General features: G+C 35.6%; 1 protein-coding gene, 1 long non-coding RNA gene and 1 pseudogene across 10 annotated transcripts; 1 reads left to right on the top strand and 2 right to left on the bottom strand.

Annotated features, from left to right (window-relative positions):
- Window positions 1-1,348: 1,348 nt before the first annotated feature.
- On the bottom strand, window positions 1,349-10,632 carry LOC105164472 (uncharacterized). Of its 9 annotated transcripts, none has more exons than XR_016065854.1 (6): window positions 10,191-10,627; window positions 9,078-9,220; window positions 8,166-8,383; window positions 5,444-8,075; window positions 5,123-5,303; window positions 1,349-1,576 (listed from the first exon to the last, which is right to left on the bottom strand). It is a non-coding gene; the product is annotated as an uncharacterized LOC105164472 (long non-coding RNA). The 9 variants fall into 9 exon arrangements; XR_002287188.2 differs by lacking the exon at window positions 1,349-1,576 and having other exon boundaries at window positions 1,714-5,303; window positions 5,444-5,527; window positions 7,902-8,075; window positions 10,191-10,632; XR_848029.3 differs by lacking the exon at window positions 1,349-1,576 and having other exon boundaries at window positions 1,714-5,303; window positions 5,444-5,527; window positions 7,960-8,075; window positions 10,191-10,628.
- Window positions 10,633-12,692: 2,060 nt separating this feature from the next.
- Window positions 12,693-13,158, top strand: LOC105164485 (major allergen Pru ar 1 pseudogene; annotated as a pseudogene).
- A 10,462-nt stretch (window positions 13,159-23,620) lies between these two features.
- On the bottom strand, window positions 23,621-24,141 carry LOC148787832 (uncharacterized). The gene is made up of 2 exons (XM_088881395.1): window positions 23,935-24,141; window positions 23,621-23,878 (listed from the first exon to the last, which is right to left on the bottom strand). Exons 1-2 carry the CDS (start codon window positions 24,139-24,141, stop codon window positions 23,621-23,623), a joined length of 465 nt encoding a protein of 154 aa, XP_088737521.1.
- Between the last annotated feature and the right edge of the window lie 3,778 nt (window positions 24,142-27,919).

The following is a 27,919-nucleotide window of genomic DNA, read 5'->3' as shown; positions in this document are numbered from 1 at the left end:
TAATTTATGTTTTGATTGAATAACTTGGGGAGTTTTGGTCTTCAATTGTGATCAATTAACTTAGAGGACTCGTTACAAAAAGTTTGGGCGGTGAGGACCGGACATGGGGAAATGCTTAAATTATCTTGTTATGTTACAAAGATCGATCGGAAATATCAAAAAATAAAAGATTTTTAATTTTATAAATTTAATCTTAAGAAAATGTATTTTTTTGTGTATTTATTTATCACTTTTCTATTTATATCTATAACTAGATGAATTACAAAAAATTTGGGGACTAAAGTTGATGAGCGTCGAATTATGAAAAATATATTTTCTTCATATTTATTTATACTCATTTTTATTTAATTTAAATTTTAATGCAAAGTATGGGATCATTTGTAGTATCTTTTTATAAAGGAATAAATTCAATTTAGCCCGCTAGATCATTTATATTTTGATTAAATAAATTAAGGACTTTGATTTAATAATTTTGATTGATTAACTGAGAGGGCTCGTTGCAAAAAATATTTGGAAACTAAAATTGATGAGGGCCGGGGACCAAAAATGCGTAACTTATTATTCAAAATTGAAATTATCTCTTTATCTTTTATGTGATAAGAGACTTTTAATACTTATTTATTTATGCTAATCATAACTTATCTTTTTTATAATTTTAGTCATATATATGTTTTTGCATATTTATGTATCAAAATTTTAATTATAACAAAAAATCTTAAATCTATTTAATGTTATTTGAATAATTTAATTTTTTATTATTAGTTAAATGCAAGGACGTACAAAATCATTTGCACTTGGCCCTCAATCTTTTTGAGAAATAATTTAAATTTGGCCCATCTATCTTGAATATTAACTCATTTCACATGTTTTAGAAAAGTAAACTTGTTTAAAGATATTTTTGTAAGTTAATAAATAACTAGTTAACAAAACAAAACCTGATTAATTTTAAGTTATATTATTCAAGTTTATTTAATTAAATGAAAGAGAAGAAAAATAAATTAACTAATTTTTTATATACTTTGTATATAAAATTTCTGCTTAGCAGAATCAAGATTTTGTAAGGTAAAAGTAGATAAAAACTAAATTGGGTGTTTGGAGCAAATACACTTAATTGGTGAAAGATTGTTGTTTCCAGCGTAAAAAAATATTATTTATTTTACTATTATTTCACCTTGTTTGTCATTAATAGTTATTTTTTTTCAGAATAAATTTTATTTCGATTAGTATTTCATATTTATGTTTTTAAAAAATAAAAATAAATATCTTTTTTAGTTATTTCAGAAGCAAAAGTCGGCACTTGGAGAAGGAATAAAAAATAGAGTTTTTTTGTTAAAGATATAAACACAAGTGCTAAAAATTCATTTATAGACTTAAGGACTATTTCTAATAAATGAAACAATCCATTTGTATATTAACCAAATTATGTCTCTTTCTTAAGGTTGGAGAAGGAATAAAAAGAGTGACAACAGGATGTTCTCACCGTGTAACGTGATCTTTGTTGAGTGGAAGGTTTTGTTCCCTCCTTTGAACAATTGTTTTCAGTCCCTGCACTATCGAGGGATTGCAATGCTGTTGTCTGAAGGTGATAAAATGAGGAACTTTGACCATTAATAAGCACGAAAGAGCACAATGTCTACCACACGAGTAGATTTATTCTATAAAATCAGATTGATAAAAATATATATGTAATGTTAATTAATAATGCATCTATCAGAATGAAAATATTGGAAGATCATATTGTAAAAACATAACACTTTCTGGAACAACCTAGCATTCATCATCTTGCATCCTAGGACTCTTTCTGAAACAACCTAGGATTCTTACAAGGTTATATTTGGTTAAATGTGTAACTCATGCACCAAAAAGCTGAAGAATGGAGAGCAACAATACAGTTTCAATACTTGAACAAATTCAAAAAGTTGGGCAGCAAGGTGTTGAACACAAACAATTCACATGCCACAATGCAGAAATAGACCATCAATGCCACAAGGCAATGCTGGTAAAAGAGGCTACAAAGTTTTCCAAAACCTCTCCACATGCGAATCCAATTACGAATTACAAAAACCTATTCATGAAGGAGCCAACTCAAACTGCTCAGAATGGTAGAGGCCATGAACTCTCTAGGCTACCAATTGAAAGATTTTAGCGTATGCACTCTCAAAAGTTAGCACAATCTATTTTAACATCTATACAAGGATACAAAAATCCCAGTTCTGGCGAAAAAGAGTTACCATAAAGCTTACACAAAAATCCACCAAAAAAACAATTACACATGAGTTGAATCCGACTCCTATAACTTCCAACTGTAATGTGTCAAAAAGTATCACATACCTTAACTTAACATCAAAGGAAATGCCGTGCTTCATAAGCACGCTAAAGGCACAAACATTCAGAAACTTGTACACATGATCAATTATGTTAGCTATTACCCGAAAAGCAAAGACAACATATAAGAAAGTGCAAACAAGAGTTTTGTGTAGAGCGAGAAGAAACATACTCACCTTAATAACAAAATGAATAAAAAAAGTCACCAAAAGATAAAAGGATTACCTCCATTCTGATAATGGATCCAAAGCAGAGTAATGAACAATATTTTGATGAAAAAAATCATGTTATCTATGTCTATATTTTACACAAAAGCTGTTAATGATAACTTAATAGTTTTTTTTACAATAAATAAGACCTGATTTTTTAAAAAAAAAAAAGGAAAAGAAACTACCTGATTTAAACTATATAGATAAAAGTGTGAGAAGATATATACCATTAAGGACTACTTTTATTAATAAATGAGAATTAATTGTAAAAGGATAGTAGTACCTAAATATAATTTTAGTAGTTTTTAACGAAAAGACGGATTAAAACTTATTAAAGAGGTGATTAATACTAAATATCTTTTTATCCTATTAGTCTACATTTATCACATTTATCACAAACATAAAATAGTAAAGCTAAAACTTCAACAAATAACAAAAAATGTTAAAGAATAAATATTATAAAATCACGCATAAAAACTTATCAATCCTCCTTTATTAGAATTTAGAAGTACCCCTCAATTTGTTTATTAATCCATTTCCATTTCTTTCTTAAGGTTGGAGTAGGAAAGGAAAGGAGTTATAAGTAAGTTGAATCCTTATTGGCTGGCATTGGAAAGTTTTTTCCATCCTTGTATCAGCAAGTGTTTTCGTTGCTGCCAAATCGTATCTAGTGGTTGCAATATTGTTTCCACAGGATGGTAAAAAGCAACAAACTCGACCTGAGTCCAAGCACGCAAGAGCACAGTGTCTACCACACGAGCAGATTCATTTTATAAAATAAGATTGCCAAGTAACATGTAATTTAATTAATAATGCATCTAACAGAATGAAAATATTGAAAAATCATACTGTAAAAAGATAGAATAGAGTAATAATTTTAATAGCTTTACAATGTATGGGGGAAAAGGAGGAAAATGTAAGTCTTTTTTTTTTAGCAACCTAGCAATCATCATCTTACATTCTAGGACTCTTTTTGGAATAACCTAGGACTCTTACAAGGTTGTATTTTAGTTCATTGTGTAACGTAAGCACCAAAAAGCTGAAGAATGGAGAGCAACAATAGAGTTTCAGCACCTGAACAAATTCAGAAAGTCTGGCAGCAAGGTGTTGAACACAAACAGTTTCACATACCACAATGCAGAAATAGACCATCAATGCCACAAGGCACATTACCTTTTGTCTTTATGCTGGTAAAACAGACTATAAAATTATCCAAAACCTCTCTACATGTCATTCCAATTATGAGTTACAAAAGCCTGTTTATGAAGGAGCCGACTCACATGGCCCAGAGTGGTAGAGGCCATGAACTCTCCAGAAGTAGCACAATCTTTTTAACATCTATACAAGGATTCAAACACATCAATCCCAATTCTGGTGAAAATGAGTACCATAACAATATAGGCAAAAAATCGACCAAACACAATAACACAATAGTTGAATCTGACTCCTATAACTTCCAACTGTAATGTATCAAAAACTACCACATACCTTCAAATTAGGGTCTCTTAACATCACTAACAGTTACTTTGTTATGGTTTTCTATCATCTGATATATTCAAAAGGAAATATAAGTATGTTTAGTTATTGATTATATTTGTGAAAAATATATTATCCACCTACTCCATAATGCAGAATCATGTACACATGTTCAATTATGTATCAGTTAACACCAAGAAAGCAAAGTCAATAAATCAGAAGCTGCAAGCAAGCAAAATCATCAAAGGAAATGTCATATTTCATAAACATGCTGAAGGCACAAATATTCAGAAACTTGTACACTTGTTCAATTACGTATCAGCTAACACCCGAAAAATAAAGACAATAAATCAGAACTGCAAACAAGAGTTTGTTTATAGAACAATGAAAAAACATACTGACCATAATAACAAAATGCATAAAGGAGCCATCAAAAGATAAAAGGATTACCTCCTTTTTTTTATAATATATTGTGATCAAACACACAGAGTAATGAACAATATTATGATCAAATAACATCAAGTAATCTATGTTTCAATTATACATAAAAACTATGAATGATAACTTAATTCTCTTCTTAATAACAAATAAAAATTTGTCAAGAGACAAAGTTTCAATAGAAAAATAAACTATCTAATAACCATAGATTTCTTTACACTACATAGATAAAAGTGTGAGAAGACATTTATACCCTTAAGGACTATTTTTATTAATAAATGAGAATTAGTTATACAACGATACTACTACTACCACCTAAATATAATTTTAGTAGCTTTTAACTGAAAAGACGTCTATTAGTAGTTCTAATTTTTTAAGTCAAATTAAAACTTATTAACGAGGTGAATAATACTACATAGCATTTAATAAAAAAAATTATCTTATTAGTCTACATATGATAACATTTAATTATAAACTTGTGCATGGAGCATAAATGTAAAATACTAAAGCTAAAACTTTAATAAATAACAGAACATATTAAAGAATAATTTTTCTAAAATCACCAATTTAAAATACAATCTACCTGTAGTAGAAGTACCCCTCAATTTGTGTATTGATCCATTTCTATTTCTTTCTTAAGGTTGGAGTAGGAAAGAAAGGAGTTATGTTCTCACCATGTAAAGTGAATCCTTGTTTGGAAGGTTTTCTTCATCCTTAGTTCAGCAAGTGTTTTCATTCCCTGCCAAGTCCTATCGAGTGGATGCAATGTTGTTGTCAGAGGATGGTAAAAGCGACAAACTTCGACCTGAGTCCAAGCACGGAAGAGCAAGTGTCTACTACACGAGCAGATTCATTCTATAAAATAAGATTGCTAAGTTTACATGTAATTTTAATTAATAATGCATCTAATAGAACGAAATAATGGAAAATTATAATGTAAAAAGATAGAAAAGAGAAATTATTTTTATAAAAATGAAGGAAAAAAGACAATTTACCTTTTGTCTTTATGCTTGAAAAAAGAGACTGCAAAGTTCTCAAAGACGTCACCACATGCCATTCCAATTATGAATTCCAGAAGCCTGTTTTTGAAGAAGTCAACACAGACCGCCCAAAATGGCAAAGGCCATGAACTCTCGAGGTTGTATATTGAAAGATTTTAGCATATGCACTATCAGAAATAGTACAATCAATTTCAATTCTACATTTTGTTGTAATCTCATGCAATTCTCTTTGTGCAGTGGTTTAACCAATTAAAATTAACTCCACCTCAGTGTTTTGGGTGAAAAAAAAATGGACTCCTAGATTGACAAAAGGAATAGGAAAGTAGTATTTACGTAAATGCTTCTCTTGATCCCATTAGTGAACTAATTATAAGGACCACAAATACAGGGGCTAAAAATGACAACACAATATTAATTATAAGACATGCTAGCTTTGAACTTTAGATAAAAATCCACCTAGCCCAATAACACAAAAATTTAATCTGGCTCTTATAACTTCAAATTGTTATGTGTAAAACATTATCACCTACCTTACACTCCCATCTTCTAGGAAATTGAGTTACTCAACAACACTGACATACACAATAAAATCCCCTCAAATTACTCGAAATAAGCACCCATAGGAGCGTTGAAATATATTTTATCAGATTCCCCACACTGAAACCATGCTTACCCTCAAGCATGTCTCAATCAAAATTCACGAATTATCCAAGTAGCAAGTCTCAAATTTCCTTTCATGTCAGTCAAGTATATCCCCTAGACTAACATGACTTAATAGTTTAAGAAGAGATAACAATATTGAGAACAAGCACTTGTGGCACAACATTCAACACACAAGTAACCCATTGACTTTATCAAAATCAAATGAAACAAGTCTCAACACTCTCACAAGGATATCACTCTAATCACTCAAAAGTGTTTGAGAATTTTGGTTCTACTCAAATCAATACATAGCATGTCATTACCATAGGCTTGCTTGTGAATCAAATCTCCTCGACCAATGAAATTCAAATTAATGCATGAATCAAAGGGTCTTTCCATGGGTTGTAATGGGGTTTAGGACAAGGTGTGGAAAAACAAAGGTCGAATGTGGCTTATTAATTCAAAGGAGTGAAGCTGACCTAGTTGCTCATCCTTCCAAGCTCATTTTCCTTCAAATCGATTCAAGTGATATGAACAATCAAACTACTCAAACTTTTCATTTTCTGTTTCTGTTTCTCTTCCTTTTTCAGAACCTTTTCCTCTTTCTTTTTTTTTCCCCTTCTTTTCCTTCCTTCTTTCTCTCTGTGTTTGATCATTTTTTTTCATTTCCTCCTTTCCATTTCTTTCTTTCATGTTTCTCTTTTCTTGTTTTTTCTGAGTCTTTTCCTCTTTCTTTTCTTTTCTTTTTTGTTTCATCATTTCTTTTTCATTTTGTTTTTTTCTTTTCCTTGGGGCTAGGAACGCGACCCTTGTATACTACTTGAATCATTAAACAAGCAACCAAGCCGACAACATCCCTTGAATGGGCTCAAAAATCGCTTCAGGAAATAACAAAGAAGGGGATAATTTGGCTTATTATGTCGTTTAACCAAGAAAAGAAAAGCCAAGGCTCAAATGAGTTTTCTAAGTGTGAAGTCAAGGTAGGCTATTTTCAGGTTAATGGGGTTTTCCTAATTGCCCTTATCACTTTCATACACCAATCTTACAAGAATATGGACTCAAAATGTATTTACACAAGCAAGTTCTAGAATGGACACACTATGTTTGATGCCCTCAATCAAAAGAGATGTAGCAGCACTATTTAAATGGAAGTGCTTAGGTACAAAAGCTCACACAAAGGGCTTTTGTGTTGATACCTGCACATTATTTTTTTGGTGCAGTCAATGGAACACACTTCACACAACTTATTTTTTTTATATGCCACTAGTGCTCGTTTCTCCTACTTATCACGACTTATACCAAAATATCCTATTAATCTAAGGGATATAACAAGACAACATTCAGAAAATTCAAGTGCTACCACAAGATAATTCGCATATTTTTTCTCAAGACACACCAAGTTCCTTCACAAGATTGGTGTTTAATAAAAAAAATGTCAACCCCCAAATAAAATTTTTGAATCCCCACATATCCACATTCCAACAGAGCAATTCCCTGGCTGATCTAATTCTATTGTCACAATGAATAATAGGCTCTAATTTCTTGTTAATTTATTACAAGAAAGATTGTCATTCAAGTCAATCTAATGCAATAGGAATAATATCTCATAACCTGTACAGAGCACAAGTCACTCAAATCTTCATTTATTTTTCTGAAACAAGTAACTATTTTTTGTAGAGCTTTGCACCTCTTTCTAATCTTATTCTATTGTCAGCATGTATTAATTAGAAATGATGAGCTAAAGAAACTAAAAGAATAGATGAATTTAAGCATAGAAAATTTTTCTACATATGAGAACTGCGAAACTTACCTTCAAGAGATCACAAACAAAAACTACAACACATACTGCATATAAGTAACGGGATCACCTCTGCATAACTTTTGCCTTGAAACCTTGCTCTATCCTGCCTTTCTTGCTTCAGCTGTGTAAATAATCGATGCCATGTGATCGCTTAAGCAAATCCTTTGCTCCTAGAACAACACTCTGCAATAATGGGACGGGTTACTTTGCTGGAGTCGAACAAAATTGAAAATTTATATAATGTGAAAATATCATACAGAAATATACACTTACCCATTTCACAAGCTGATTAGTCATTTCAAAAGTTGTGTTGTAGTATGACTACCTACGGAAGGTATAATAAATGATTGTTGTATAGACATGCTATGAAATTTACAGTATAAACTTCTTCCATACTATTGCAAAAGTATTTATTTCTGCATTTCGGAATCCCGGGCAGTGCATCAAATCTTTAATTCATGCTGCTGAGCATATCTCTGCCTGCCAAAATTCTAGGATGGAAAAACCATTAGCAACATTTCTGCATTGCAGGGACTGCATTTCTCAACTGCGGATCTGAAAACTGGCAACATTCATCCCATATAATTCACATGGATTGTACATACTTAAGTTACTATTCCTCCCATTCATAAAGATAAAAGCTATACAACAACATAATGGCTAGGTTTTCTGGATATCAAATACAAAATATTCTTTAGCAAGCAGTCATCACAAGATGAAGGCAACATGCTGAAGGACCAAATAAAGACCATATCTCCAAGATTGAATGAAGTACGAGAGCCTACAGGGTACTGGCAAGACCCATATTTTACGACAAACAACATTATAACAGCTGCCAGAAGAATATCAATGTGATTCAAAAGAAAATGAACATGAATAAGCATTCTAATACTGGCTAAAGAAGGGCAGCAAATAAGTTTCCGATTGGCTCCATCTACAAAACAATGAGTTCCAGATAAGAATTCCAATTGTCTCGTAACAAAGAAACATTGTCCAATTCCTAGTATCATAGTATATTTACTATTATATATTTAATAATGTGGAACAGTGAATCAATATCTTGACATCTTCTTTGAACACTATTAATATGACACCTCTGGTATGTGCTTCATATAGATCAAGAAAAAACCACAAAAAAAATATTAAATGAGGAATAAAGTTACTATATATCATCTTATGTCACACCTTATCTTTGGGAGCCATGCCAATTGCCGACTCCAAAATTCGCCTTGCCCATCAATATTTAACTGCGGTATTTAAACTGGACAGCCATCAGCCAAATCTTTGCAAATGAAGATTTGTTATAAGCAATCGTCTTTAGATACAAGCTGTAAAAGTTCAAAGTAAGTCAAGAAAGCATAATTAAGATCACTTCATGAGAAGGTAAGTCATGATGGTAGCAATCAAGAAAAAAAGAGTAACTTAGAGAAACAGTAAGCTATGGAAAGCATACAAAGGGTGCTCATTAAAAAACTATGATTATTTGCATGCAATTATTTTTACTATATCCATCCCAATACTTGATTTCTAAAAACAAGCATGGATAATCTGACGCAGCATAGAAAATTTCAGGTACAAATTTATTACAGGAAAAAGACTGCAACTCAACAAATTCCAGAAGATAGTCTCTTTCAATTTAACCATATTTTTTTTATGATCAGAAGTATATCCAGGCTTAGAACCATAATGGGAGCATTGCATGAGAAAAGTTAAATGACTAATTATCTTATTATAATAAATGCACAATGTACTCTTCATGTCCTACTCGGAAGATGAGGCACTAAATAGAGGATGTTTGGCTGAGCTGATATGTGATTTACTTATTTTAACAACTGCATGTACAAACTTCGGCATTCGACTAAGATGGACCAGACATTTGCCGCTAACCAAAATTTAATTAGTGCAATAACTGATCACATGTGTCATAAAGTAACCACATAAAGATATGTGCATAACATTAACAAAATGGACAAACATATGAGTAACACCATCAACCTGAGAAAGGAAAAGAACTCATTGAAAATAAAGTTTACTAAACTCTTACCTCTTTAAATTTACAGAAAATTAGAGATAATGTTTCAAGAATCTTAGACAAGAACAGAAATAACCTTTAGACCTCTAAAAGTTGTACCATTTCTTCCTTTGTGTAATCAAGATAAATATGTCTTTAACTATAAGAAGTCAAGAATTAAATAATCATATAAAAGGTGCTCGAATTGTTTTGTACAAGAAACCCATATATGCATCTTTAAGACAGAATCATGAAATCAGCACTATTTAGACAAGAATTTGGTTTACCAGCGGGATTTTTCTTTCTTGGATTTCTCTGTGTTGTGTTCGCCACCTGCTACCTCTGTCGTTGCATCTCACAGAAAGTTGCGAAACCCCCTCTAAAGCGTTAATCACTCAGAGAAAAAACCCCAAATTGCAAAACCCCCTCCAAAGCGTTAATCACTCAGAGAAAAAACCCCAAATTGTAAAACCCCCTCCAAAGCGTTAATCACTCGGAGCAAATTCCCAAATTCCAAGATCCTCTCTGCTAATCTTTCCTCTCTCTAGCGGTGGTTTGAGGGTTTTTCACTCCTCTGTACTTTTGGGTGAGAAGTGAAAATGAGAGTGAAAGGCTGAGAATGGGTGGATGGAGGGGCGAGGAGACGGTAAAATGGTGGGATTAGGAGGTGATTTTTTCAGGATTTTTACCGGTGGATTTGTTTTTCAGGAGGGGTGTATTTTTTCTTTTGTTCGATTTACCGGTGAATTGGAGGGTTTTTACCGGCAAATTTGTAAAAATATTCTTGTATTTTCTTCAATTATTATTTTTTTTTTGTATATAGCTCTCTCTCTCAATATAAATATGAAATTTGAAATGAATTTGTTCAAGATGTGTGAATCAACACATCTTTATTATTAATTTAGTAATTGGTCTTTAATTTTTAATTATTATTTCATTTAACAAAGTTAATTAATTATATATAAAATGCATTAACTTGGTATATATATAGAATATAGTTCGGGTCAATTAATTTTTTTGATCGGATCTAACCAGTTACACAATTAACCCATTAAATTATTCAGTCCAATCTTCAGTGCACTTTTAAATACATTGATTTTAAATGCTCGTTTGTTTTGATTATGTGGTTAAATAGATGAAATCTCTTTTTTTTGGGGAAATGTGATTGTTTCTACAATAACATTGATTCTATTATCAAATTTACTGTAGAGCTATATAGCTATATTTGAAAAGAGGCCAGATTAGATTTTTACACAATAACAAAATCCTTATTGACAAAGAAAAATCGAAGATGCATACACACAAAAAGATTCGAAGCACCAATTCGATGTTGGTACTTAGTGACATGGCATTATGTGCATGAGGTTTGGCTACATGAGCGCAGTATCGAAAATGCTAAACTATTAATTGTACTTAAATAAAATAAATATTGTTCACCTTTGAAGATTGTTGAGTGCCTTGAACTGATTCTTGAGTTCATGAGGGGACACCAGTATTGCTGACTGTTTATATACTTGTAGACCGAGGATAAATAAGAAAAAATAAGTCAGACATGATATAATTCATATAGAAAAAAGATAAGTAAGACATGAATACATTTCGTATAAAATCCAACGTATTACCTTAAATAATTGCAGACCAATAATACAAATAGATCTAAATCAATATAAAGATAAAGTACAGATATAACAATAACAGTGTTAAATAAACAATACGAAAGAACAAATAAAGCTCAGAGAGCCAGATCTAATGAGGACAGCCCACGATCACTAAGACCGGCCGTCAAACTCACGGTTGCTCAAACCCAATCGTGAAACGGTTACACAAACCCTCTTGTAAAATCATAAAGGTTTTCTCACACATTTAGGGTTCACAAAGAACTTTTAATCGAAGCAGAAGAAGGAGAAAGGAAGAGATGGCAATTATTAGTCTTCTTAACAACAAGAAACCACATAGGGATTTATAGTGGTTCTGCATTGAAGAGGATGGTGAAAAGTGGTGGTGGAAAATTATTTTCAAGGTCAGAAGAATCAAAGACAAAATAAAGAAGGAGATAATTCAAAGCGAAGGGAGGAAGATAAAACAAGAAGGCAAATGATAAGAATAGAGTTAGGGTTTTAGGGATTAAGTACATTTTCTGTCGGGTCAAAAGGGGTTGGGGCAATGGGCTGACAAGAGTGGGCTGAGCCAGTCAAAGTGGGCCTTTGACAAGAGTGGGCCTGAGACATCCAAGTGACAATGAGAGAATAACGTAATGGGTTTGGGCCTACCAAGGGTCATGGGCCATATTTCAACAAGTCTAGAACGCTTTTCCCACATATTTACTGTCCAGAGAAGTAAATTACTTCATTTTAAAAAGTATAGGGAAGTAAATTGTTATAATCTTTTTATAGAAAAATAATTTGCTCATTTTCAATATCATAGGCGGTAAATTTCTATTCACCCTGATAATTAATGAAATCACTCTCTGCAACTAACGAGATGAGAAAACGACTTAGTCCACAATGAGGTGCTAATCACAGTTTATGCTGCAAGCATCTTTGCAAACCGAAAAATATCCATCTGCATAGTTAGATCAGTTCATAATAATCGACTTTTGTTCAACTATATTGGGCTAGAGTCGTCGAAAATCTAGACATATTACATGAAAAGTAGGATATAAATCCACACAAGAATCTTGTATTATGTAGTATAACTTGCAGCTCTACTTCTTGCATTTCCTATCACTCAGCCAACACAATTAACAAATTACCTTCCTCCTTATCATTTCAAGCTTCAAAATCACTGCCATGGATGCCATCACTTACGATATTAAGATTTCTTCGTCAATCCCAGCCGCCAAGATGTTTAAGTCCATTGTTCTCGATGCAGACACCCTTATTCCTAAAATCATGCCTCAGGCTATCAAAAGTGTCGAAATCTTGAAAGGAGATGGTGGTGCTAAAACTGTCAAGATCGATCATCCATTTTGGGAGGGCAGCCAGTATAAGAGTGTAGCACCGTGTTGATGCTCTTGGAACGGAGAATTTTACCCAGCTACACCATTGTTGAGGGTGATGCCCTGGCGGGCATTCTTAAATCTATCACTTATCATGTCACGATTGTCCCGACTGAAGAAGGGGGATGCATCTGCAAGAATAGGAGCATTTACCACATCGTGGGCGACGTTGAGATTAATGGAGAGAGATCAAGGAAGGAAAGGAGAAGGCAATGTAGTTCAAGGCCATTGAAGCTTACCTCCAAGCCAATGCCTAAGAGTCAAACACCTTATTTAGGTGAGCTGCAATTCACTCAACTCTCACATTGCAACAGACAGTTGAGTGATTTTGTAGAGAAGAAGATGTGAGAGTTGAGTGATTTCGTAGAGAAGAATAAAAACTTTGAGCAGTGAGATTTTGTAGAGAAGAAGAAGAATTTTGAGTAGTGAGATTTTGTAGAGAAGACGAAAACATTGTAGCTTTCCAAAATTTTTATTTTTTGAGTGATTATGGAGAACTTTGGTCCTATTGATACAAGTATGTTCTACGGGCAATTAAATCATCGGTTTGAAGATGTGTCTGGAGCTTCGGATACAACTTTATACGTACAACGTGGTGATATATCTTTTTTCCACGTCCTTCAACTAGTCCCATGTCACATTCATGTTTTGCAAGTGCTCCAGAATGTATAATTTTTGGGTGTTTTACAGTGTGGTCATTGAGATTGACACACACCTGATAACTGCATTAGTTGAGAAATGGCATCCCGTAACCCATACTTTTTATTTCTCGGTTGGTGAGGCAACTGTATCACTATAGGACATCGCTATCATCTGGGCACTCCCGGTGGAAGGTAATCTTATTATCGGAGTATATACAAGGTATAGTACTCAGTAGTGGCAAAATTATTGCCATTAATGGTTGAGTTTTAAGCCAAATGAAAATACTTTTAGATGGTCTAGAATAAAACTAATAGTGTTACATGAATATTTTTGTGAAAATACATGTGATGATGATAGCCCGTTCGAGACTGTATTACAAGAGGCACGTATATGTGCCATGTGCATCATTGGTAGGGTATTGTGTCTTGATGCTACAGGGAACACCGTGTCACTATTGTATCTACGATATATGGAGAATATACACGAGGAATGTACTTCAAATTAGGGTTCAATAATATTGGCGTATCTATATCGGGAGCTGTGTATGACATCACAGCAAGGGAAACTAATATTGACGATGCCATGCAGTTATTACAAATATGGGCTTGGTCCTGCATCATAACGCTTGCACCAATTCCATCGAATGATACTGCAGATCTAGTGGCAACAATAATGGACTCTGAAAACATCCTACCTATCCCTCCATATGCTACACGGTATGAATATTTTTATTTATTTATATAGTTATAAAGAATTTTGATTTCAATTATTTATCTAAATTTTGCTTCTAGGTGGTCGTGCAATCAAATAAGGTACACCGCTGCGATTGTTTTTTTACGTATAGTGTATTTTTATGGGATTTTCTAAAAAAATATTGATTGCGTTGTATGATACTGTAATTAATTTGGACTCTGGTATGATGGTGATGCACTCAATGTGGGTTCATTGTCGCTTTATGCAATTTGCACACCATGGAATATACGTTGCCCATTGATTCATTATTCGCTGGTGGAGATGCATCACCCGGAGTGGGTTCTCGTCAATTTGGCTATGTGTAGGACATCTCCCCAAACCCATTGGTAAGTGAATGCCATCTGCACATAATAGACAAGCAGGAACTTCAAGACTTAAACTGGGAAGCATTTCACTCGGACGATGTTGCACAACGATGTGTAATCACTGGTGGTGGCGGGACCCGTTATTATAGGCGGTTGCGATATCGTTCCTGACTATATGAATTGGTATCGCCAAATCACTCGGGTCTAAATTTCACTTAATACAGTGCCAACGAACACGCCAGGATATCGACAAACTGACACCCGTGATTGGGAATATGTGGTAAGCACTTTGTATTTTTTATTGTTCAATTATTTTAAAAAAGCGCCACGTTTAATCGAATACAATTTTTTTTTACCAGTATAACAGAATAGAGAAACTAGTGATAGACTATGATAATTTCGGAGATGATCAGCAGTCATTGAGAGAAAATCGGATGCGAGCCCGTACGATTTGACGTGAACTTATGAACTTTTCTAGTGCATGCGTTAGCGCATTCACAGAGGCTGGTCGATCAAGTGTTTACGTAGAGGCTGGGCCATCTAATATTTACACAGAGGCTGGTCCATCAAGTATTTACCCGAAAGCAGGTCCATCTGCTTTTTACACTCCCGATGCTCCATTTGTCGAAGACAAATATACACATAATGTTGACCCGGAAGTACGAAGATAGTATAGGACATCACCAGTGCCATTTGAAGGCACCGAGTTGAACACACCCAGTGACTAAAGAGAGGATAATCCGCCTCGACGAAACAAAAGACGTCCATGTTGTGGCACTGGGGGGCATTACTAGAGTTGTGTAATATATACGGTGATAAAAATATTGCATACTGTTGTAAAAGTGTTTCATGCACATGGTCTGTAATACATAATATTATTTTATTGATAAACACTATTACATAAACAATTTTTTTAAATTATTCCCTAGCTTGACTAGTTGTTGGCGAGCACGTACTTGTGGTCTATCCATTTCGCTCGGTATTCGAGTAGACATTTGTCTACCCGGACCTTGACGAGCTAGTAGTGTGGGATTGTGTACAAGTTCAAAATCAACGGGATCCCAATATTCTTCACCATATACAGGCTCAAACTTCCCTTGATATGTATTCTTATATGCATGAATACTGTAATATTGAGGAATAAAATTTGATACATTAATCCCAAAATGCCGACATACCTGAATGGCATATGAACATGGAATTTCATGTGTACCCCCACTTGCCACAAGAACACATGTGTTACTTCAATTTTACTACATAAGTATGGGAGCGCTGCCCGATCAAGCCTAGTGTTAGCACGAAGGCAGATTGTTGGTTATAGTCGAACTTCTGAATAATATGATGTACTGCCTCAGCCTGTTGAGCCTCGAATAATCTAAAATCAAAATCAACCCATGGTTGATTTTGCATTTATGATACGGTTACAACATGTTGGGCACTGCAAGAAATACTGCACTGAGGGGGATAATGTTATATGCACAATAGCCATTATTGGTAAGCGTGTGGCACCTTTTAACACTCCATTTATAGACTCTGACATGTTTGTAGTTAGAATACTATTTCTCCAATCACCACCATTCGACAACGTCCATTGGGTCTTGTCAATTCTCCCCAGCCAATTATATGCTTCATCATTCAATACTTTGATTTCTTTCATTATTCTATCAAATTTATGAGAATTGACTTCTGCCCCAGTTCTCCAACACAAATCCTTCAACTGGATGTTTTTGAATTTATTGTTAAAATTCGAACACACATGAAGTAAACAAAATCGATGAATCCTGCGAGAAAATTTGAATGCCGGTACTTGATTGATAACATTGATTTAACCACTTTGCCGGTTTGAAATTAGACAAACTCTGTCATTCTCAACCGGCAGCAGATATTTGGAAAGCATTTTCAAGAACCAACACCGTGATGCAAGTGATTTTTCATCCACTAGCGCGAAGGCTAACGACAATACCTATTGATTTGCATTCAAAGTTACTGCTACCACTAGTTTATGCTTGTACTTCATGTACAAATGGGTTCCGTCTACACTTATAACTCTCGACAATAGCGAAATCCCTCAATGCATGGTTTGAAAGCCCAAAAAATGAAATTCAACATGTAATGTCCCGATCTGTCTTTTTCTAGATGAAACCACTCCACAACAGTTCCCGGATTCCATTTCTGCAATGCCGCCATATATTTGAGAACCTTTTGAACAAAACTCTCCCAAGTACCATATATTTGTTCTCTAGCTACTTTCAAAGCCTGCCATGCCTTATGATATGAGATTTCAAACCAAATCGATCTTTCTCAATCTGCTGGACATATTTTATATCATACGATGGGTCTTGACGAACCATACCAAGCAACTGTGTTGCAATCATACTCCTTCCTAAGTTACCATAGTCAACAGAAATCTGATTCATTAGGCATGTATGTGGTCCAACATACTTGGTAATTTTAAATAATGCCATGTTTGATTTGAATATTCCTATTAGCATCCAATTGCACCAGGTCTCTTCATCATATTCGCAAGCAACTTTCCACAATTTTGTATATTGGTTGGTTTCTTAGATTTGATGTGAACTTGAATTTATATTTATATACATGGATTTGTATATTAGTTATTTATATATTTAGCCGTGGACTATTTGTTGGATTATCTTAATATCCATAAAATTGTTACCATGTGTTATATGTAATTGTAATGTATGGACGTGAGAGGTATGATTATATGATCGTATAACTGATTGTTGCATGAAATTGAATTGAGAAGTTATTACTGAGAAAGTAATTATTATAGAGAATAGAATGATGAAGTTAGTGGTAGTGCTGTTGTGAATCGAATTTAAAGATTGTGCTTACTTAGTTGAGAACATAGTCAATGGTTTACGATAATGTGATTGACGTAATTTGAAAAATAAATGAATTAAGTTAGGTACCATGGCACGTAGGGTACTGGGGTATTCGGAGAGTGGGGAATATCCTGTGCTGTTAGCTACACACTGGGGTGGTGTGGGGATGCCATGCTTGTTGTGATGTCTTGTTCTGATATTGCTACACACTGGAATAGAGAGTTTGGGGATATCACATACAATGGGTATCTTGTGCTGTATATGATATGTCGTTGACTAAGATGATGATGGCCGGCAAAATCATTGACTAATGTACTCCAATCAGAGTAAGTAGGACCCTTAGCTAATAAATGATAATGTCAAATATTATGTCGTGGGTATGCTTTACTCCCAACATCTGTTTTGCCATATGACAAATATTTGTTAGTTGATGTGATTGCATTGTACGTGACTTGCGGCCTATGTGTACATATATAGACTGGTTAGCTATAGTTACTGAGTAGATAGCTCATTACTTGCCACATACTTTTCAGGAGATAGGTCACACTGACTAGCCATATTAAACTTTGAGCCTTGCCGTTGTTCTTATAGGTGGGTCAGCCGTGACATCTGAAGTTGGAATTTTTGGTTGTTTGATTGTTAAATATTCTAGTCTTTTGGGTTTGCGTTTAAAATTTTGTATTGTTGGTTGTTACGCTATTTCCCTTTAAGGTTATGAGGTTATGTATATGAGGACATCTGGTGAGGTAAATATAAACTTTTGGTGATATCTATTATCTTTTATGATATTTATATATTATATTGATAAAATGGAATTCATTTTATGGGTTGAAATAGTGATAATTAAATGTAGTGAGTAGGGTGTGCTACAGGGAAGAAAGAAGATAATAACTGTGATGTAACAGATTTGCCAAAAAGGAACATAAAAAACAAGTCCAGAAATTCTGAAAATAGAAAAATATGTGTCAAAAGATAGAGTGAAAAAAACCTTGCAAAAAATCTATGAAAAAAATTGAGTGCAAAAACTTGTAAAGAATAACTGAGCACAAAAATATGTGTAAGAAACCTGTGCCAAAAAAATTGTAAAGCAAAATTGAGCACCGTTACTTGCACATGCGCACGCACTCACTCCAACGCTAGCTCCAGTAGTTCCTACAATTGACCGTAATTATAAAAGAATCAGGAAAATGGGAGTTACAGAATTTGAGGGTACCCTAGACCTAGAGATTGTTGAGAGATGGTGGGAAAAAGTTGAAGATGTGATAAACTTAGTGAATTGCACTCCAGAGAATCGACTTAAGTATGTTGCTTTTTCTTTTTGTGGGGAATCCCTTAATTTAGTGGAGGTCTGTAAAGAGTGGATATGAGCTAAGAAAAATAACTTGAGCTAAGTTTCAGAAAGAGTTTGATGATAAATATGAACCCAAGATTTACCGAGATAAGAGGAGGATGGAGTTTCTAAATTTAGTGAAAAGGGGATAATTAGACGGTGGCACAATATGAACTTCATTTTGCCGCCTAGCCAAGTATGCACTTGAAGCAATAGCGACGCAGGAGGATGGTTGTTACGGTTTTGAGCAGGGGCTACGAGCGGAGATAAAAAAAGGCTTTGTAGTCAGAATTATGAATTTTAAAACTCTTGTTGAATCAGCAGTCTGGATGGAAGAAGCAGTAATTGAAGATAAGAAGAAGGGGGAAAAGAAGAGAAAATCATTGTACACAATAGGGAATCGAGTAGGTTGACTAAGAGGGGAACCGACTGCTCATTTTCTGCGGGAAGTGGGAACTTTACACGTGGAGGTCCTATTTTTGAGGAAGTAGTGGATCGAGGTTTGGTGGATCCATGGGCTTTAATAGACGTTTGTTCGAACACAACTCATTTATTACGCCTTCTATTGGATCGGGTAGGGGAGCTGGACAGAGTTATGGACGAGGACAAATTATCACTCTGAGTTGTTCTACCTGTGGAATAGAACATCTAGGACTATGTTGGAGACAGAATGATATAGCCAGAACCTATTATCAGTGTAAAGGTAGGGGATATATAGCTAGGAATTATCCCAGTCAAACTGTAGGTGTGGTTGGAAGTATCGCTAGTGGGACCCAGAGCCAAAGCAGTATTGGAAGTAGTGGCAAGGTAGCTGAGAGAGACAGAGGCAAAGGTAGAGGTACTGGCTACAGAGATAGTGACCACGTTACTGGTAGCAGTATGAGGGGGCTTGGAGCACAAGGTACTCAAGGGCAGACCTAAGCAAGGATATATAACATGACTAGGGAGGAATCTCCAACATCAAATAACGTGGTATCAAGTACGATTTTGTTATTTGACGTTGAGGCTTATGTATTGATTAATTCTGGCTCTACGCATTCATATATATCATTAGAACTTACTTCTAAAATACCGGGTGAGAATAGCACTTTGGGATATAATTTGATGGTTAAGGTTCCCGTGGGAGGGGGTGTGGTAGTGAACAGTGTTAGGAGAGGGAGTTTAGTGAGAATTAGAGATGTAAATTTACCGGTGGACCTTGTAATGCTGGATTTGAAGGAGTTTGATGTGATTTTGGGGATGGATTGGTTGGTAAAACATAAAGCAATAGTTGACTGCTATAAAAAGAAAGTGAAGATCGAATATTCCAGCGAAACCGAAAATACTATTTGCAGGAGATTGTCAAGTAGTACCAATTTGTGTAATATCAACTATAGAGGCAAGACGATTGATGTTAGAAGGTTGTGAGGCGTATCTAGCCGATGTGGTAGATACCGAGAGGGTTAATCCCACATTGGAGGAAATTCCGGTAGTGAGAGATTTCTCTGAAGTATCCCGAATGATTTACCAGGTTTGTCACTGCATAGAGAAGTGAATTTGCCATAAATACTCTTCTAGGAGTTGCCCCAATTTCTATTGGCTGTACAGAATGGCCCCAGTGGAATTATTGGGGAAAGGGTTTATCAAGCCGAGTACTTCACCGTGGGGAGCACCAGTGCTATTTATGAAGAAGAAAGATGGGAGTATGAGGTTATGCATCGATTATCGCCAATTAAATTGGGTAAAATGAAGAATAAATATCCATTGCCGAGGATTGATGACCTGCGAGACCAGTTAAAGGGAGCTACAATATTTTCAACGATCAATTTAAGGTCAGGGTATTGACACTTGATGATCACAGAGAAAGACATATCAAAAATAGCTTTTCGTACTCGTTATGGTCATTATGAGTTTTTGGTGATGCCATTTGGGTTAACAAATGCATTAGCGGCGTTTATGGCGTTGATGAATCGTACACTTTAGGAAAATCTGGATCACTTTGTTATTCTTTTTATAGATGACATCTTGGTGTACTCGAAAAATAGGGAGGAGCATGAGCAACATCTGGGGATAGTGTTGCAAATTTTGAAAGAAAAGGAGTTGTATGCTAAATTTAACAAATTTGAATTTAGGGTAAATCAGGTGGTTTTCCTTGGGCATGTGATATCTGTTGATGGGGTTATTCCGGACCCTTCAATAGTGAAAGCTATTATGGAATGGAGAGTTTCAAAAAATGCAACTGAAGTCTGAAGTTTCTTAGGGTTGGCTGGATATTACAGGAGATTTGTTGTGGATTTCTCTATAATTGTCGGTCCTCTGACCAAGTTGTTGAGAAAGGGGGTAGCATTTCAGTGGACGGAATAGTGTCAACAAAGTTTTGATGAGTTGAAAAAGAGATTGACCTACACTTCGATTTTAGTTTTGCCGTCTGGTAGCAGTGGATATATAATGTATACTGTTGCTTCTAAACAGAGTTTGGGATGTGTGTTAATGCAAAACGGATAGGTAATTGCTTATGCATCCCGCCAGTTGAGGAACTATGAATTAAATTATCCCACGCCTGACTTAGAGTTAGCCGCGATAGTACATGCACTCAAAATTTGGAGATATTATTTGTATGGAGAAAAATTTCAGATCCTAATTGACCATAAGAGTCCGAAATATATCTTGAAGCAGAAGGAATTGAATTTGGGACGAAAAAGATGGATAGAACTGCTGAAGGATTATGATTGCACTATTTACTTCCATCCAGGGAAGGCAAATGTGGTAGCAGATGCTTTGAATAGAAACAGTTCAAGTACATTAGCCAATTTGGGGAGTCACAATCAGACATTGCTATTATAGATGAGAACTATGAATGCGAGACTAGAGGTTGGTCGGAAGCAGGTTTGTTGGCAGCCTTGCAACTTAGGTCAAACTTTGTGGATCAAATCAAAGAAGCGCAAACTCGAGATCGTTTATTATTATGGATGCTGGAAAGGATAAAACAGGGTAAGAAACAAACTCGATAAGAGTTGATGGAGTAATAGTGAATGGGGAATGATTTTGTGTGCCTAACATAGGTGGGTTATGAGAAGAGATTTTGCGAGAAGCTCATAATGCACCATATGTGATGCAGCCTGGTACTACAAAAATGTATCAAAATTGAAGACCTTACTACTGGTGGCAGACAATGAAGAAGGATGTGGCTGAATTTGTGGCTAAATGTATGATATGTCAGTAAGTAAAGGCAGAACATCAGGCACCAGTAGGTAAACTTCGACCTCTATCAATACCAGAATGGAAGTGGGAGAAAATCACTATGAATTTTGCCATGGGGTTGCCACGTACATTCAAGAAGCATGAGGCTATTTGGGTAATTGTAGATAGACTGATGAAAGCTACACATTTCTTGCCGATACGAATAAGTGATTCTTTGGATAAGTTAGTTAGGTTATACTTTTTTGAGATAGTGAGATTACATGGAGTGCTTGTATTTTTTTTGTCAGATAGAGATCCTCAACTAACCTCACGCTTTTGGGGAACTTTACAAAGGGTGTTAGGCACAAAAATACATTTCAGTACCGTGTTTCATCCTCAAATAGATGGACCGTAAGAAAGAATGATTCAAATAGAAGATATGATGAGAGCTTGTACAATGGAGTTTAAGGGCAACTAGGATGATCATCTACCTTTAATGGAGTTTGCATATAGTAACAGTTTTCACTCTAATATCGATATGGCCCCATATGAAACATTATACGGAACAAGGTGTCGCAGTCCAATTTGTTGGGATAGAGGGATTAAACAACTGGAAGGTCCTGAATTGGTGCAGGAAACAATGGAGAAGATACAAGTGGTTAAGAAGTGTTTGAAGGTAGCACAAGATCGACAAAAAAGTTATGTTGATAAACACCAAAGGGAGATGGAGTATGAAATAGGGTGATAAAGTTTTCCTGAAGGTATCTCCTTGGATGGGAAATTACTGCAATGGCCCCCCAAAACCTTTAAATCTCCTTGCATCAACAAAGTTAGCAAATTGTCCAAGTTGTCTAACTCTAGACTTTTGGATTCCACCAATTTCCACATCCTATCTTTAGAGACATGCCCTAACCTTGCATGCCAAATCCTTGTGTTGTCATGATTATCTATTGTTTGTTTTTGCTGGTTAGTCATAATCCAATTAGATTGTTGAAGAATATAAAGACCGTTAGTCAATGTACGAAGCAGATGAAGGTTGTTATCCATCATCAAATAAAAATCATTTTTTATTGATCGTAAATGCATAACCATCATTGTCTAAAATAGGAATTGAAATAATATTCATGATCATGCTCAGTACATAGTAACAGTTCTTAAATTCTATCCAAATATGTTCACTAATAGTTAAGTCGAGAGATCCTACGGCTTTAATAGCGACGACCTTGTCATCATCGAGCCTTCTGCTTCTTTCTAGCACCTCTGCAAGTCATTGCAGAGGTGAGCTCTACAGCTGGTATCCAATATCCAAGAAGTAGAATTAGTTATCATATTCAATTTAATTACAAATGTACATGGGTTGCAGAGGAGTTGTGCACACTCTCTCTTCCAATGCCCCTTTCCATGGGAATGAATGAAGACATCATTTGTCCTCGACTATTATGAACCACCATTCTTCCCTTTTGCAGTGCCCTTTTGCACCGGGGCAGCAGGAGCGCTTTAAGTATTAGTAGTGGCTGCGACAGTTTTTTCCTTTCCCTATCTTCCTCTTCCAGTTTTCGGCCTCTTGCTTTCGCCTTGGAGGTCAAAGCCTCTCCTACCAATACTGTTGGCGCAAACTTGTGGGTCGTTACCTCGTATTGAGCCAGCATATTAATTAACTCATGAATAGACTTCGCAAGTCCGTTCATGTTATAGTTAATAAAAAGCGAATCGTAGGATGTAGAAAGCGATTCACATCGATGTACGTGTCATTGTGAAGCTCAACTTTGAGATCTTCGAGCTTCTCCACTAGAGATAGCATCTTGACCCCATGACTTTGTATAGCGGATCCTTCAATCATCTTCGTCCCGAAGAATGCTTTTGTGGAGGCATATCGAACATGCCTGTCAGGAATCGCATAAACCACTTTCATGCGAACCATTATCGAGGGAACATCTCCAGCCTATCATATTAATTTTGGATGTCATCGGTTATCGAAAGTAATATGATACTATGGACCTTGTAGTTGTTCTCATCCCACTTTTCGAACATCACACATTCTTTGGGCGAGGATCCCTCCGGCAAGGTCATCGGGAGTAGCTTGTCTAAGACATAGTCCTGGTTCTCGAAATCTATGACAATCCTAAGATTTCTCCGCCAGTCCTTATAGTTTATGCCATTGAATTTGTTAGTCTCCATAATTATTGTTAAAGGGTTCTTAGTCATTGTTTTACATAACGAAAATTAAAAGAAGAAATTAGCCGATGATTGCGACATTATAAACAAATTTAAGACATGGTCTTTAGTCTTTAACTCTCCCACTAGTTATACAAAAGCTCACTACTCTCAAGTGGGGTTTCGGAAAATTATTTCCTAGTGGTCTTGGGGTCCATAAGAGCAACTTACTATGTCCTGCTTTTACGATTCACTTGGAAAGAGCCTTGTGGGAGGTAACCTATACCATTGTTATTCCATGAGATTAGCTAGATGTTTTTGCGTCACCTCTTCACATGATCTCGAGGTCTCCAAACTAATCATGTTACTCAGCGTTAGGCCCGACCCATCAACCAAATCACACTTCACTCGTCGCCTCCCACGACTCATGAGATAAAAAAATGATGAATGCATTTCTATGTTCACAACAATGGTGCAACTTTCCTCTATTTCAAGTGTGCCATGACTCGTGAGACCACATTTCGGTAGTGGTAGCTTTCTCACCACATTATTGTGGATGGAAGGCTTAGACAGATCAAAATAATTTTGATCCAAGTCCACTATTGAACTTGGTCCAACCAAGTGAGAGTTAGGATTGAGTGTTTGACCGATACCTCATCGTATAACAACATTGCATATCAAAACATTAAATAAGAAAAGCATTAAACGAAATCGCATGCAAAAAAGCCTAGCACACCCCTGTAGGATGATCACAAGCTGAATATATGCGACCCATTGAGCCCAGAGTGAGTCTATGGTCAGTCTAAGGTGGCCCTATGCTATTACAAAAGTAATTTACCCAACAACATCTAAGATTTTTTGTGAGGTTTTTATTTTTGTGATAATGCAAGCCCATGGAGGAGTGAAGTCGTGGGGAGTACATAATGAGGGAGATAGCAAGCCTTATTATTTCAAGGCAAAAATCGAGAGGGGGAGAGAGAGAAAAATCACAAGGTCATACGAGACCAACCATAAATGTTAACATACAAGTTGATCAAGGTCTTCATGATCATCCATCCATACATCACATAATGTACATTCCATGTAAAGTCATAGTCCATGATATCCAATATCATAAAATTAATTATACAAAGAAAACACAAGTTTGAAATTTGAAATTAAGAGATGACCAAAAACCATGTGCATCCAATGTACATAATAATCCAATTAATTGTGCAATTTTAATTTTAGAAAAAGTCCAATTCTGTCGGCCGTCGGCCTGCAACACACGCTTCCCCCCCTGCCAGCACGCGTGCACACACTGTATGGCGACAGCGTCAATGTTGCGGCAGTTTTGTTTTGTTTCTTTGTTCATTTATATATTACAAAAATCAAGCATTGATTCAAAAAAATTTCAAATTTTCAAATTAAAATAAAATGAGCAATTTTTCATCATATAATTATCAGAAAGAGAGAAGCAATAAAACATGCTTCAAAAGTCGTAAAGCGCACGTTAACATGCCAATCACATAAACCCAATAGCCACATCTAATTGGGCTCTGATAGCACTCGAAGGATCGCGTGGTACGGCCCGGGAGCGCACTAGCGGGAGCGGCAGCGTAAACTCATACATTAATGAAAAATTAAACCGTAAAAAAAATGAACCAAGGGGTGTACCATATGAGTTCTCGGGCGTTCAATGTAGTATGAAAATAAAAAACCATATGAGACTTCTTGGTGTGAAACGAGAAAATAAAAAAAGTGAAGATGATACCTTTTGTTTTCTCATTAACTTAGCCAAAACGTTCACCGAGGTTCCGATGTAGCAATCCTCTAAGTGCGTCAAGAAATAGGAATTTCTTGGAACTGCTTGCTAGAAGAAAATAAGAGAAAATTCTCCAAGAGAATGAGAGAGAGGGGACGGTCGAGCGGCTCTAGGGAAGGAGGGGATTTTTTTGGTGTTAAGTAATAATATTATTCCCAATAATATTATGTACAACGAAATTTTTGTACCTTGTATAGATGTACATAAATAGATCTAGGTACATTTATTCATCCATAAGATAAGTCTTTTTGATTCCTAATCAAGATGATGATCAAAATTGCACTTTTTTTTTTTTTAAAATATTGCAATTTGCTAGCAATAATTTCCTTCCGTATAATTTTTTACAAGTGCTCAATGGGAAGTGTTGGTCGATTTTATGGGTAAAAATGCAAGGCCCAATGAATTTTTATTTAAATCCACGCAATTGAGCCCAATATGTATTAAATCTAATTTAAATACATAAGCAATATTGTCCTCATTAATTAATAAGGTCCAACTTATTAAATAATGATGGCAAGCCCAACATAAATTAATTCCATTAATTTATCTTTAGGCCATCCATCCAATGGATCTCTCATTTGGAAGCAATCCAATTACTTGTGGAATTAATTTCAAATTAATTCCTTGTTCTTTTTCGGTGATTTGTGTGTGACTCTTTAGGTTCACCTTTCAACTAGACATGGGTTAGTGTCTAACACTATTATTAATTAATTTTAATTAGATTAATAATTTATGATTAACCCTTAACCAAGAAAGCCTGTTACCATATGTAGTCGTCTGGCAATAGTTCATGGCACTAGAGACTAGGTGAATGACCGTGTGAACATTTAGGCTCTCGAGTGAATAGGAGATGCCCCCATCGTATGTTGCTGATAGGGGACGGATCCTCTTCTTGGAACTCACTGTCCTTGTTACATGCTCTAATTGCACTGGACGAGGCTTATGATGATTATTTTTGTGACACAATCGCCTCTCGTACGCATTCAAGATACAACCATCATATACACATGACTATCGTGATTCCTCAAGTCCGAGGACTACTCTAATACTATCGGAGTCGGGGATCTAAGTCTTACCGGCCAAGCTCTCAAAGCATCCATATGACGACCCCCGCGAGTCACTTCAGTCGATTCGACACCTAGCCGATCTACCTACTAAGATCTTCATTATCTTCATATTTACCTTCCACTTGATTGGTCAGTAGTTGGGAATCGGAGTAGGAATTAGACTTTTAGCTCTTGTATTCAAGGCCATCCTGGTACCTCCAATAAGCGCTTAATATTCAGCCTCATTATTTGAAGCGCTAAAGTCGAAACGCAAAGCATATTCCAGTTCGTTCCCTTTTGGGCTGGTGAGCACCACTCCAACTCAGCTGCCAGTAAGACTAGAAGAGCTATCTGCATGTAACAAGCAGTTCGCTTCATGGCCTCATTTACGAATTCAGCTGATGCTTAAAGCTTTTAGGGCTGACCTGGGCTGATGACAGATATCTTATTTATTGAGATAAATAGTCCACTTAATCATTCTCCCCGAGTTTTCAATTTTACCTAATGTTGCTTGCAATGGGGCATTAGTAAGCACATAAATAGGATGTGGTAAAACAAATAAGATCGTGACTTTCGTGCTATTATAATTAAAGTGAAAGCTAATTTCTCTACCTTAGGGTACCATTGTTCAATCCCATGCAACAACTTGCTTACATAATAGATGGGCTTTGGTATCCTTCTTCCACTTTGATGCGGACAGAGCTATGCGCTGACCTACTGCTAAGTGGAGATACAAGGTCTCACAAGGTATCGCTTTGGTTAGCAATCTGCTAAATAGGTTTTCAGATCCTGGAACGCCTGCTAGCACTCATCATCCCAAAAAACATTCTTAGTTTTTCTTAAGGCTTTGAAGAAGGGTAAGTTACGTTCTGCTAACCAGGATATGAACCTAGTAAGAGCCGCTATGCACCTTGCTAGTCTCTGAACTTCATTGAGGTTAGGAAGACACTTCATTTCTTGGATAGCTTGAATTTTTTCT

The sequence above is a fragment of the Sesamum indicum genome, linkage group LG6, assembly GCF_026168435.1.
Source record: "Sesamum indicum cultivar Baizhima isolate 11 linkage group LG6, ASM2616843v1, whole genome shotgun sequence".
In the NCBI taxonomy this organism is placed as follows: Eukaryota; Viridiplantae; Streptophyta; class Magnoliopsida; order Lamiales; family Pedaliaceae; genus Sesamum; species Sesamum indicum.
Note: the sequence above shows the minus strand (reverse complement) of the source record. Positions and strands in the feature narration are given on the sequence as shown.